At 36.2% G+C, this 14516-nt stretch overlaps 1 protein-coding gene across 3 annotated transcripts in view; it reads right to left on the reverse strand.

The window, feature by feature from the left end:
- LOC112022898 (leucine-rich repeat protein 1) overlaps positions 1-13268 on the reverse strand; it is a 36629-nt gene extending 23361 nt beyond the window's left edge. The window contains exons 1-4 of one of the 3 annotated variants that reach the window (XR_010629674.1): positions 4246-4749; positions 3899-4034; positions 3735-3806; positions 1466-1525 (exon numbers count right to left, since the gene is read on the reverse strand). Coding sequence is in view for 2 of the 3 variants with exons in the window: in XM_065775239.1 (XP_065631311.1) it covers positions 1522-1525; positions 3735-3806; positions 3899-4034; positions 12921-13032 (324 nt within the window). In the remaining variant the exon portion in view is untranslated. Of the gene's footprint in view, positions 1-1465; positions 1526-3734; positions 3807-3898; positions 4035-4245; positions 4750-12920 lie in introns of those variants that run through there. The other 2 variants (XM_065775239.1, XM_065775240.1) reach the window with 2 other exon arrangements.
- Between the last annotated feature and the right edge of the window lie 1248 nt (positions 13269-14516).

The following is a 14516-nucleotide window of genomic DNA, read 5'->3' on the forward strand; positions in this document are numbered from 1 at the left end:
GTTGGAGACTTTGGGTTGGCTAAACTTATGGATTACAAAGATACTCATGTGACCACTGCTGTACGTGGCACAACTGGGCATATAGCACCAGAGTACCTCTCAACTGGAAAGTCTTCAGAAAAAACTGATGTTTTTGGATATGGGATCATGCTTCTTGAACTGATAACTGGTCAAAGAGCTTTTGATCTTGCTCGGCTTGCAAATGATGACGATGTCATGTTACTTGATTGGGTAAGTAATTCACATCTTCCTATTACATGTTTGTTTGTCACTAATTTATCATTGGACATGGTGCTATTTCAAATAATTCTCTATCTCTCTTTGAATTTGTCTTGTTTCCGGATATTCTAGCTTTCTGCTTCAAACAGTCTGATAAGGAGAATGTAGTGCCAATGAGCTTTAGCTCGAATGACACTTCCTCCTTCCATAATAATGGGATGGAGGTGAGGTTGTGATTCAAAATTCACTAGGTGCGTGTGTAACTTACAAATAAAAAAAGAAAGCATATGAGACTAAAATCTAGGAGCCATTGTTTGGTGCAATGATAGAAGTCTCAGGCTGCATTCCAAACACAAGTGTGTGGGTTCAAGATTTGAGAGTGTCTACTTCATGCAAAAATGCTAAAGATAGGGCTGTATGATGTTGGAGATGCAAGAAGATTTTTATTTAGTATTATTTATGTTTGCAAGTCAATTATATTTTTATATTTTAGGTCCTATTAGTTTATTAGGCTATTAGTATTTTAATTTGGAAGCAGGCTTATTTTTGTAATAAGCAAACAATTGAACTCCTTTTGGAGTTAGTTGATACTTTGATGAATGAAAAAAAAATGGCTTTTAGGTCTCTTTGGTCTGGTACTGACTCCAAATTCACCATAAGTGCTGACTCCTAGTGGTTTTTTCCCTTGTTGCTGACTCCAAGCCAAGCCTAGGTGCTAACACTTAGGTCATATCCTTTTATTTTCTAGTGTTTCAATTTTACTGTTCGATTGTTCTAGTTGTCTTGCATAATTTTTAGTTTTAGTATTGGAGCAAACACCCTATTTGTTTCTAGTATCACCACAGTCAATCTAGACCCCAAAAAAAAAAAAAAAAAAAAAAAAGTAAAAAAAAAAAAAAAAAAAAGAAATTCTTGTCACTGCTGCTTTCAACCCATGTTTCCAAGCCAAACAGAAATCAAAGCCCAAACCCTAACCATTATCACAACTTGCCATCACACAACAAAATCCACGACAACCCCTTCGCAAGCTCATCACTCACCGGCACTAGCTACCGCATTGGTTACCGTCACCCTCCTCAATCTCTGTTTGTGTCACTGCCATTCTGCCAAAGCTCTCCACCTTGCACTGCGTAATGTAAATGCTGGTGGTTATTTTTCTTAGATAGAAATTAATATATAATTAATCTTAATAGTGTTGAGTTTCTGGAAGTCATTTTTAAAGCTAACCATAATTTTTCAGTGATAAACGAGTTAGTGAAAATCTAACCACACCCCACCAATATGAGTTTAAACAACCAAACTTCACCTGAAAATCACGACACCCATAAACACACATTGAGACTTTGCCCATCACCATGGACAAGACTTTGGTTGCAGAACCAGCAGTTGGGGACATTTAATATAAACAAAAAAACACAGATCAGATGATGCAAGTATGACAAGGTGTCTGATTACGTCATGATGACAAGGACATGATGACATGGAAGACCACTCCAAATTCAATCAAGTCTGGAGCAACTCAAAGCAGTGGATCCCAGAGTTACGAGGTGAGGAAAAACTCATGATACCGATGGTAGATATTCAGTCTATCTTAAAGGGAGTAATGACAACCCCTTACTCACGCACACCCAATCAACAATTGCCCGATGAATGCGTAGGACATAGGACATACTGGCAATGGCCTATGTCCTATGTTTTTATAACCACTGGTAATGGCCACTCCATGAAGTGAAGAAAAGGTTAATGGAGGAAAAATGGTGAAAAGGAAAGATGCTTTAGAAAGCTAAGTTTTTTAGAGAAAAGAAAGAATGAACTAGCTCTTCAAGAGACATACTCTTCGAGTAATACCTCATAGGTAGATTTCTTGGATTCAAATTCAACTAGTTACAATAAGGGCAGCTTGCTTATTTAAAGTTACATAAGCAAACTGCTGAGTTAGTAACAAGAACCCACCATGTGGCTGCCATGTGATTGGTTAAAGCCAAGGATGTATCTAGTTGGTGGGAGGTGTGTGTGTAAGTAGAGACTTCAATGTCACTTGCTATCTGAGTGAGGGACTGGGTGGAGATGGATTTTCAACAGCCAAGACCTCTCTAATTTGATATGGCTGCATGGATTGTTGGATATTTCTACGGACAGGGTAGTTTCACCTAGTCCAATAATTGAGAGAACCAATCAATGTGCAAAATTGATCGATTCTTGTTTTCGCTAGATTTGGAGGATCAATATCTTAATGTGGTCTAATGGAGCTCCCTCATTTGCTTTCCAATCATTTTTCCTATTCTTTTAGACTGAAGAGATATTCAAAGCAGTATAACTCCTTTAGATTTGAAGATATCTTGTTCAAAGTATAAGGATTTATGGAAAACATTAAAACATAGTAGGAATACAATCATTTCCAAGGCCTCCAAGTTACATTTTGGCCAATAAACTTAGAGATCTAAATATGGACTTGAAGAAATGGAATGAGGAGTTTGGCAAGGTGGAAATGACATAGAATGGTTTGTAATACGAGGTTCATGATCTAAATGTAACGTAGAAAAATATGTCCTTATCAGTTGAAAAGAAATCAAAGGAGGACAGAGCAAAAACAAAACTGGAAAGGCCTACATTTATGGAAGAGATTAATTGGAGACAAAATTTAAGAGCATTATGTTTGAGGGCGGGAGACACAAACACCAATTTCTTCCATGGTCTTGCCAACTCCCACCAATGGAACAATTCTATAGGTGCCCATTAAATAGATGCGGAAGTGACATGAAATCAAGAAGTCTCTTATCTATCCAAAAACACACCCAAAAAAAAAAAAAAATCATTAACAATAGAAATGTATAGATTTACAAACAATTATATTATGCAAATGGCGTTAAACATCCTTATCTGGATGGATTATGATTTTGAGCTATCAATGAAGATGAAGCCAGCTGGCTGAAAATAACTTTTGAAGAAGTTTTTATGTGATGATAATTATGAATGGAGACAAAGCTCCAAGTCCAAAGTCTCCAGACTGCTTTTCCATGGCTTTTTTTCAAAGTTGTTAGGACATAGTCAAAGATGACATCATACTTTGATACCATGATAAATTGGAACTAGAGTGAAAATAGGGTTCAATCTTAGGACCACCGACCACCTGCTTTGATACCATGAAAAATTATAAATTGTCCCAAAAACCCCTTTGTCTTTTTATAGTTTTCTTTCTTAATGCTTGCATACTTATCCACCAAAAGAAAAATATCAAGAAACATATAGATGGAACCCATTAAAATTTGGCTTCTTGAAACTTTTAAGTGAATATGTACTTAATCAAATACTTTGTACAACAATAAACTATTCAGTCTAAAAGGAATAAAACTCTATATTTATGTCAAAACTCAATAACAAGCTTGTTCAAAACATCATAGGTCATGAAAATCACAAAAAAGGAAATGATGCAATTCACGGTCTTCAAGTTAATAAGAGGAAAATTTGAACAAAATACAGTCAAACAACTTTTCCAGCATGTGAAGATGACTTACAAGTATTGCAGATTTAAAAGCTGACCAAGTTGTGGAACCAGTTGACCAGAAAGTTTTGCATCTCCAAGATCACTGGGTGAAAAGATAATAGGCATCATATTTATAATAGTTAAAGTAAAGTGTAACTACAAGTCCAAGTAGCATGTCACATAAATAAATCTTACATTCGTGTCACACTATTTACGATATCATCACATGTTACATGGTACCATGAGCAGGGATTCACAAGGGTAGGATCCCAACTTTGCAGAACATTGTTTGGATCAGATAAATTGGTCTTCCATGCATTCAAAGCATCGCCTGTGTTATACAAATGAGGCGCAATCATTAGGTGCAAACATCAATTAAAGAATAGTAATTTAAGCTAACAATGTTTTTTTGATAAGCAAATAAATTGAATCAAAATAAATAAATAAACCACAAGGATGCCTGAGTATACAGGCAGTATACAACAGGCAGCTAAAAAATAAAACAAAGACAAAAACATCAAAAAGGGGGAAAAATCGGCAACTAATGAGAAGGCATGGATGCCAAGAAATCAAGAAACCCATCCACGGAGAATGAGGGAGTCGGTGAGGTCCTGGTCCATTCATACAGGGACTTTAGGAGAAGATGCTTCAATTTAACCACACTGATTCCAAGAAGGTAACAATGTTAATGTGCAAGCTTCATCTCCATACCAAAATGAATCAACCTCTCTCGTCATCGGACACTGCCAGTACTCACAATCTTCTAGTGAGATGCCATCAGTTAAAATCACAGTTTTTAACAGTACCAGTACCCGGAAAAGGAAAACAGGCTCAACTTAAGTGACTTTCCCATATACAACAACTAAGACCAAGTTGCTCAAGTGAGGCAGTGCAGTTAGTGCATAATGAATCAAACCCTATTACACAACTCCACACTGTACAAATACTAAGTAAACAGTCCCACACAACCATGGAATTTCAAATCCTCTTACTCCTTATACCACAATAAAAAGTGACACACAAGACAAAAGCAAAGAATAAACATTTTTTCAAAAAGTTACAATATGCTATTAACCTGCAACTTAAACCCTTTCTTCCTTAGACCCCCAAGCACTTTATGTATGGGAAGATGCCAATTAAGCTACAAACCTCTTGGCAAAGCAAAGTGTTAGGTTGAATTTAATCAACCATCTTGTTGGCTTTATTCCATGCTAAATTTACTTGTATTTTAGCATTTAGAAACTCTGTATTTAGGTGAGAATCATGTAAGGGTAGTGTATGAAAGAGTGTGAAGAAAAGCTCAAGTTTGTGCACTCAGCAAGTGGCTCACAACTAGATCTCGCAGCTTGCTCGCGGCTTGCAAAAGTGGCACATGCGTGAAGCATGCAAATGAGCCAAACAGTCACAACAGCTAGAGCACTACAGGACAAACAGTCCAGATTGGCCATTCAGTTAACTTGCGACTCAGTCAAGTCACGAGGCCAAGTTGCCAGTCCACTCTATTTTGGAAAAACTAACTCTTCGCATTCTATTCTCACTCTAGTATAAATGTTTCTTATACCCACGAAATGTAGAGAGCTTTCAGAGAGAATTTTGAGAGAAAAACCCTAAAGAAAAACAAGATTGACTCATCCACAATCTTCATCTTTGTTTCTTAAAATTCCTTTATTTTTACCCTTTCCATTGTTACATCCTTGAGAGGTACACTTAGCCAAATCATTTTCTCACTATACCTATATCTGTGAGAAGGTTATTTGGTGCTTGGGAAGTAGTTAGGAATGGACCAATGAATTTTGGTTGATGCTATGTATTATAGCGGAATTTGGTAAGCTAGAAAAGACAAAGATTCGACGTAACCTCGTTGGAACAAGAAACTTGGAAAGCTTAGGTACACTAGAAAGATTAAGTTTAGAGGGTCTTCTACTATTCATGTATCACAACTTCATTTTCTAGTGGATTATTGACCGCTTGAAGAGCGGTGGAGAGGTTTTACGCCGAGAGCTTCAGTTTCCTCTTCAATAACACATCACTGTGTTGTCCTTGTGTTTGTATCTCTCTTCCCTTAATCTTTGTCATTTAATTTCTGTTGTGGATGTGATTTTATTTAATTTAGATTGTTTATCAATTCTGTTATAAGTTTATGTTTATTTTCTGCACGTACATTGTTTGATATTAAGCTTGAATTGGTAATTTGTAAATTGAGGGTCTAAACGTTCATAGTGTTTTACACGCTATTTGAACTTTCAATTGGTATCAGAGCGGATGCACTTGCTGTAGTTTTATTATCTAAGTGCGATCCTAGACCCCTTAGCTATGAAAAAGGGTATGCTGAATTGTGGTTTAAATGTTTGTGATAATGACTCTATGAGTATGTTTGAAGGGTGTCCTAACAATGAACTCTTAGAGCTATTAAAAATAAAGAAACATGCTAGGATGTTTGTTCACATGCTGAAATATTTTGAAAATAAGAATCACACCTTACACAATAGTCTAAATGAATCTAACTCTTTGATTAAGAAGTATAAAAGAAGAAATAGAATATTGTGTGAGAAGGTTGATAATCTGAAAAGGAAAATTCAATCTAACAAAAGCATGGAAAATTAATATAAATTTCTGTTTGAAGGTCAAGAATGCTTATCCCATGCTTGTCTATTTGTGCACATCTCATTGAAAGCATTTAATTCATGTTTATGGTATCTTGATAACGACTGTTCTCGTCATATGACAGGAGATAAATCACTATTTAAGTCACTCAAAAAGAAGGTTGGTGACTATGTGACATTTGGTGATGGGAGTCATGCTTAAGTTCTCGACAAAGGCACTGTTGAGATACCAGAATTACCTCTATTGAAAGATGTCTTATACATCAAAGGGCTGAAGGCGAATCTCTTAAGCATCACTCAAATATGTGATGAGGACTTCTTTGTTCAATTCTCAAAGAAGGGGTGCATAATCATTGATGAAGAAGGGATTCAAGTCTTGGAGGGAAATAGGACTACTGATAATTGCTACGGAGTAGCTCCTACGGCACCCATTTTGTGTAGAAGTGCTCGTGTTGACATGTTGAAACTTTGGCATCATAGATTTAGGCATACAAATTTTAAACAAGTAGCTAAAGTATCTAAACTTGAAGCGGTTGAGGGACTTTTTTGGAAAGGTGGAGAAGACCATTTGTGGTGTATGCCAAATGGGAAAGCAAACAAAGGCAAGTCATCACAAGGTGAATGTGATTGCTACCTCATGTTATTTAGAGCTTCTTCACGTTGATCTAATGGGGCCTACAAGAACTGAAAGTCTAGGAGGAAAGAGGTACATTATGGTCATTGTTGATGATTTCTCAAGATGTACTTGGGTTGAATTTCTTAGAAAAAAATCAGAAGCATGTGAGAAACTGGAAATTCTTTGCAAGAGACTACAAAACGAGAAATGGGTTCCTATTGTCAAGATAAGAAGTGATCATGGCAAGGAATTTGAGAATGCAAGATTTGAGTCGTTTTGTGAGAAGAATGGAATCAAAAAGGAATTTTTAGCCCCCAAAACTCCTTAACAAAATGGGATGGTTGAAAGGGAAAACCGGGTAATTCAAGAAATGGCAAGAGTTATGCTACTCAACAATCAAATTCCTCAAAAGTTTTAGGGAGAAGCTGTGAACACCTCATGTCACATTGGTAATAGAATATTCTTCCGAGCAAGAACAAAGAAGGCCGCTTATGAAATTTGGAATGGAAAGAAGCCAAAAGTGAAATACTTCCAAGTATTTGGAAGCAAGTGTTATATTCTAAATGATCAGGAGAACCTTGGAAAATTTGATGCAAAAAGTGATGAAGGCATCTTCCTTGGGTATTCTACTACTAGCTGGGCATATAAAGTCTACAATAAGAGAACAAAGACTGTAATGGAGTCCATCAATGTGGAAATTGATGATGTTATAACAAAGGTAGAGATGGTTGATGATGGAGAAAGGCCAAGCTCCAAAGAACTCAAAGAAGAGGTCGAAGCACACGATATTGAAGTTGAAGGACCTACACTGGAAAATGAATCAATTCCCATGAACTTAAAAATGGAAACAAGATCAATGTCTAGAATATCAAGTCCTCTCACTCCTCTAGAAGTTCATCCTCCTATCTCCCGGAATGATGAAGTGTCCACCTTAAAGAAGTCATCATCAAGAGTGATAAAAAACCATCTAGGCAGTAACATCATTGGATCTTTAGATGAAGGTTTTCACCTTAGAAAGAAAAACTACTCTGCATACATGACCATTGCTCCTTGTGCAATCTTCGAATGATTTAAGTGTGTTGATGGAAGAGCTTGGCGAGCACACTGAATTGGAATCAATGGGGATAGTAGAAGAATTCAATGATGAGGAAGATGAGAGAACAGTGGGACTGCAAGAAACCTACAATTCCTTCTTTGAAAAGTCTGATGAATATGCAAGAGTGGTTAAAGCAGCCATTAAAAAAATGAAGAGAGCAAAGCAAGATTGTAAAAGTCTTCTAGTGCGGTACAAAGAGACTAAGTGTAAAGTTGAGACACTGAACGAAGAGTTAACCGATGCCTACTCAAAGATCAAGTTTCTTGAGCTTGAGGTTATTCAAGCCAATGTTAAAGTAAAGCGGTTTTCTTCCAAGAAGCTTGATGATGTGCTTGCTCATCAAAAACCTTTCTCCGACAAAAGTGGATTGGGATACACTGGAGAGAGCAGTTTGAGTGCCAATATGTCCAAAGATATGAAGTTTGTGAAAGCTAAAAAACCAATGGTAGAAATTACTACCGTTGAGAAAGTGAAGGTGGAGAAGAAGAGGAATGTGATTGACCAAAGGTGTTTGACAAAGCTTCCTAACCAATTAGTGGTCAAACCTAAGACTAAAGGGAAATCACTTCCAAAATCACAAAGAGGTTCGAGAACTTAACATTTCTGCCATCATTGTGAAATTCAAGGACACACCAGACCCAATTGTCATAAGCTTCAAGCATTGAAGAATTCAAATACTCAAAGGTTGAGAGGACCAAGACATGGCAAAGGGAAGTGGATTGCTGAGCAATCAAAAGGTCAAGAAGGTGATCCCAGAGTGAGGGATGTGATGAAGATGATTGATGCCTTCACTACCTATTTGGCAAGCTTCACCAGAAGGTTTGAAAGTCATAATGATCATACCCAATCCTTTAGAGATATCACCCCAAACGCAAGTGTCGTGTGGGTGAAGAAGGATACACATGCATAAGCATTACAACATGTCCATGCATTAATACTTCATATGTTTTGTGACAGTGTTTGGTTATGTGCTTTTTGTTATCATTTTAGCATATGTTGAAAATTGTGTTTATTTGCTATTTGTTTTAAATGTTTTTGCATTTTTTTGGTCAATCTTTACTTGTTTTTGTGTCAAAAATCCAAAAACACATAAAAAGTAGAAAATTCAAAAAGCTTGATTAACATTATTGTGTTTTGTCATAAGCATGTTTTGCCTTGTACCTTTATGCTAATAGCTTTATGCATTTGCGAGCATAACTTGTACCTTTTGCACTTATATCATTGTGGAAAAAATCTTGACATCTATGTGACTGTTATAACTAGATCTTCAAACTTGTCATGAATGAATAGTCAATGGTTTTGTTGATCTTGAGACTTGCATAGACTTGTGCCTATATATCTTCCCACTTTTTTTTTTTTTTTTTGCTTAAAGAGCTCAACAAATGTAAATCTTAAAATGAAAAGAGATAATGAACTGCAAAAACCATTGCACATACTAGTATTTAACTAGAAAAAAGGGAAAGTGACTTTTGTGAAAAATGTATGATGACCAAAAAGCCAAAGGCTTGCTCATCAAATTGAAATATCAAAACTTTTAGGCATCGATCTCAAAATGAGATGTAATGATTCAAAAAGATCAAATGATTTGATGTATATGGAGCCAAGTGAAAAGTTTCAAAGTTGTGTTATCAAGTTTTATGGGAGATCATATATACATATTTCTATAATTGAGATATGTCACTTTTCTTAGGCCTAATTGTGTACGCCTTGGTTGAATTGATCATTGAAACTTCACATTGGACTAAGGACTATCTCATTTTTGGTATCCACACACATCACACATGTCTATGTTCAATGAATACCTTATTCATTTGTGTGATTGTAATTGATTGAATGTGTTTCACATGCTCAATCTTTGTTGATCAAATACAAAAAGATTTTTGAGTGTTTTAATTATTTTTGGAAAGTCTTTTGTTTTTACAAAAATTTCAAAAACTGTGTTGCCCTGTTCTGGCAACTTGGTCGCGAGTTAAGCCAGTCGTATGTTCCAGTCACGAGCATAACTCAGAAGGTCTTCGCAACTCACTGGCGGGTCAAAGTCCCAGTCGCGAAAAAGATTTAGAAAAATTTTCAAAAATCTGGATTTTTAAAGTTCTCGCGACTTATGTTGGTGACTTGTTTGCAAGTGGAAGCTCCAGTCGTGAGGTTATTCAAAAGTTTTCGTGGCTTCCCACGCGACTGACTCGCGGGTGGACCCTCTAATCGCGAAAAACACTTAGACAATTTTCAAAAACTTTGTCTTTCAGGTGTCTGGCGACTTGCTTTGGTGACTTGTACGCGGCTTAGCTCAGTCACAAAAATCGCGTGTTTTGCACATTGTGGGTCTTTTTCAGAATTAGTTTTCAAAAACTTTTCATTTTTACCTCATGCATCATTTTCATTGTTCATACCTTCATCTCTTACTCTCTTTTCTCCTTGACCCCTTTGTCTATTTGTGTCAAAAAGGGGGAGAGTATACTCTAGAGTAGTATACCAGAGAGTTTTGTCATTTCTATATGACAGTTTTGGTGTTTGATCAAGTTGCTCACATGTTTCACATCATGTTCATTCATTGCAATTTACTTGGTACATTATACTTGTCCTTACTTGCTTTACCTTGAGGGTCCAATGTGTTTTGTGTAAGTGTTTCAGATTACAGATATATATGTTCCAAGTTCATCACAACTCTTGTGATTCATGATAGGGGGAGTGATATGATAGGAGTAGGAAGAGCTTGCTCAAAGGGGGAGTATTGATGTTGAAAATCAGGACTTATGTTGTACATTTATATTATGCTGTTTTTGTACCCATGCTTTGTAGCTTAGTACTTATTGTTAAATATTATGCATTTTCCTTAAGTACATCACTCTTGTGCCCTTGTTGGATTTTTAATCCTTGATGCAATTACTTTGGTTTTTGTATTGGTTGAGTATTAGACATGCACATGATACTTTGCAATTGAGCTTATTAGCTTGCAGGTCTGGATGATCATTCCATGTGTGAATGAGCATTGTGGTCACTATTTATAGTGATTGTCATTTTTGGTCAAGCCATGATCTATTGCTTTATTCCATTTTGCTTGATCGAATTGTGTTTGCTCCATATGCATTACAAGTTTTTTGCATACAATGATCATATTGTGTTGTTGTTTTTCAGGAGATACTTGTTCTTATGGTTCAAGAGTTTCACAGATTCTAGAGTTAGGTGTGAGTGAGTTTTGTTCAACTGTTCCCAACTCACATGTTAAGTTTAGAGTTTATTTTAGGGGTTTGTTACAGAATAGCCAAAGGAAGAGATTGTAAGGTTGAATTTAATTAACTATCTTGTTGGCTTTATTTCGTGCCAAATTTGCTTGTATTTCAGCATTTAGAAATCATGTATTTAGGTGAGAATCATGTAAGGGTAGTGTGTGAGAGAGTGTGAAGAAAAGTTCAAGTTTGTGCACTCAGTAAATGGCTTGCAACTGGATCTCATGGCTTGCAAGTCGCCAAAAGTGGCACACGCGTGGAGCTTGCAAAGGAGCTGAACAGTTACGCCAGTTGGAGCACTACAGGACAAAAAATCTAGACTGGCCATTCAGTTAACTTGCAGCTTGGACTCGCAACTCAGTCAAGTCGCGAGGCCAAATTGCTAGTCCACTTTGTTTTGGAAAAACTGACTCTTCGCATTCCATTCTCACTCTAGTATAAATACCCCCTTATACCCACGAAATGTAGAGAGCTTCTAGAGAGAATTTTGAGAGAAAAATCCTAGAGAAAAACAAGATTGACTCATCTACAATCTTCATCTTTGTTTCTCCAAATTCTTTTACTCTCACCCTCTATACTGTTACATCCTTGAGAGGTATACTTAGCCAAATCATTTTCTCACCATACTTATATCTGTGAGAATGTTATTTGGTGTTTGGGAAGTAGTTAGGAAGGGACCATTGGATATTAATTGATGCTATAGGCTATAGCAGAATTCAGTAAGCTAGAAAAGATAAAGGTTCGGCGTAACCTCGTTGGAGTAAGAAGTTTGGAGGGCTTAGGTACACTGGGTAGATTAGGCTTGGAGGGTCTTCTGCTGTTCATGTATCACAACTTCATTTTCTAGTAGATTATTGATCGCTTAGAGGGCGGCGGAGAAGTTTTAAGTCGAAGGCTTCGGTTTTCTCTTCGATAACATATCACTGTGTTGTCCTTGTGTTTGCATCTCTCTTCCCTTAATCTTTGCCATTTAATTTCTGTTATGAATGTAATTTTATTTGATTTAGATTGTTTATCAATTCTGTTATAAGTTTATGTTCATTTTCCGCACATACATTGTTTGATATTAAGCTTGAATTGATAATTTGTAAATTAGGGGTTTAAATGTTCATAGTATTTTACACGCTATTTGAACTTTCACAAAAAATAACCATTAGTATGATCCTTCAATTCAGTGATTAAAACATTACAAGAGCTATGGTAACTAAGGATCAACATAGGTTGCCAAGATTGCTTTTATATTTTTGTTAAGGGTACAACTTAGGTACTTTAGAGTTTAGAGATTCCTCAATTTTGTATTGTATTTAATTGTCTTTGGAAACGATAACACTTGATTGTGTTTCATTGATCAATACAACCTACAACCAGCTGTTTGAATTTAATTCAAGAAACTACTGTACTGCAGCTACAGCTAAGATACTGTACAGTCTGTACTTAAAAGTTACTTATTTTTACCGTATTGCTATTCCCCAAAATGTGTAGATTTGGTAACTAAAAAGGAAATAAACAAAAAGTGAAAACCAGTGACACTCAAAATTCCTTGAAAAACTCAGAATTTTAATTAAACATCGCAGCAAAGCGACTTTCCAAATACAGCAATTCGAAATTCCAATTTATAGCTAAAATTACAAGAACATAAAAAAAGGAAAAGAAGAGCGAAGAAAGAATCACTAACCTTCGGCATTAGCAGAAACGTTTAATACAAAACCAAACAACAGAATTGAACAGGGAAAAGCGCAAACCGAAGCCAAAGCCACCAACCGCTCCATTAATGATAGTAATTCCATAGATATCCTTAAATAAAATTCATAAGTTGTTATTACAAAGTCCCTGAACCACTTCTGGGTTCAAAAATCATTAAAATTCTCGAACCCCGTTGACCGATCGTTTTGCTTGTGTATAATTGGTGAAGAAACAAAGAAGAAAATGCATGCAGCAACAGAGAGAGAGAGAGAGAGAGAGAGAGAGAGAGAGAGTCAAATACTCAGACAAACAAAGAACTAAATACTAAAATAATTAAGACAAATAGTGTGTTTAGATACCACTTATTTTATTAAAATTGAAAAATTATTACTCATAAATGTTGCCAAAAAATCTAATAAAGTCTATAAATAATAATAAAAATAATTTTCATTTGAGAACTAAGAATTTTCAAACACAGTTCAACAAAAGCAGGTAAAGAAAAGACGTGGGCTGGGCTTACAAGTCAATGTCTTTTATTTATTTTTATTTTTTTTATGATATTTATTTTTGGTGTATTGTGACGGGTTTGGTATTATTTATTATACAGAGATATGTAGAAGAGAGAAGTGCAAAGAGAGTTAATTAGTAGAAGAAGAGAGGTCAGCGGGTCAAAGACGCACGAACACACTTGCGCACGTGACTAAATGTTGTGTCCCCACCACTACTGCTTTCTTAGTGCCCGTTTGTTTCCATGTTTTGAGCCCAAAAGTTGGCTTTTCAAAAAAGCCAGCCCTTTATGCGCGTTTGGTAAGTATAAAACGCAAATTTTTGAAAAAAGTTGCGTTTTATATTTCTGAAGAAACTCGTGTTTGAGTTATGGGAGAGCTTCGGTCCATTTTGTAAAAGCTGGTGTGGGCGTTTGATATATATCCGTTGGGGCTGAGTTCATTTACCAAATTGCTCTTCAATAAAGGGCAAGGTGTCTTCTTTAGAGTCTCACGCATAGCCTCATTCCCCTCATCTCTCTGCTCTTCCCTCACCGTTCTACTACAAACAAAGCACCACCCAACAAAATCAACAAAATCGAAATCAACTCATTTCAAACCCGATCTATCACCGGTCTACCACCACAATCAACAAAATCAACAAAACCCATTTCAAACCTAACTCAAAATCAACCCAAAACCCAAGAGAAATCAACTTATTTCTCTCTCATTCCTTCTCTATCTCAACGGTAACATACCACAATCAAAACAAAAACACAAAACCCAATCGAAAGATTTGAAACACAAAAACAATATTTCTCATAAGCCTAATGAAATCTGAGCAATAAAATAAAACTGGAAAAAAAAAAAAACCATGTAGAACGCCAATCTGTGTAGAATGCCAAGCTCCACTTCTCTGCCGGTAATCTATGTGTGTATGAGAGAGAATTTGTTTGTGTGAGATAGAGGGAGAGAAATTTGTGTGTGTGTGTGTATGTGTAAGAGAAAGAGGAAGAAACAGAGAGGGAGAAGTGAAGATATGTTGTTCTGGAGGCTGCAACACAAGTGATCCGAAAAGAACTAGAAAATGAAAAAGAAGGGTA

The sequence above is a fragment of the Quercus suber genome, unplaced genomic scaffold (genome assembly GCF_002906115.3).
Source record: "Quercus suber isolate HL8 unplaced genomic scaffold, Cork oak 2.0 scaffold_107, whole genome shotgun sequence".
NCBI lineage: Eukaryota > Viridiplantae > Streptophyta > Magnoliopsida > Fagales > Fagaceae > Quercus > Quercus suber.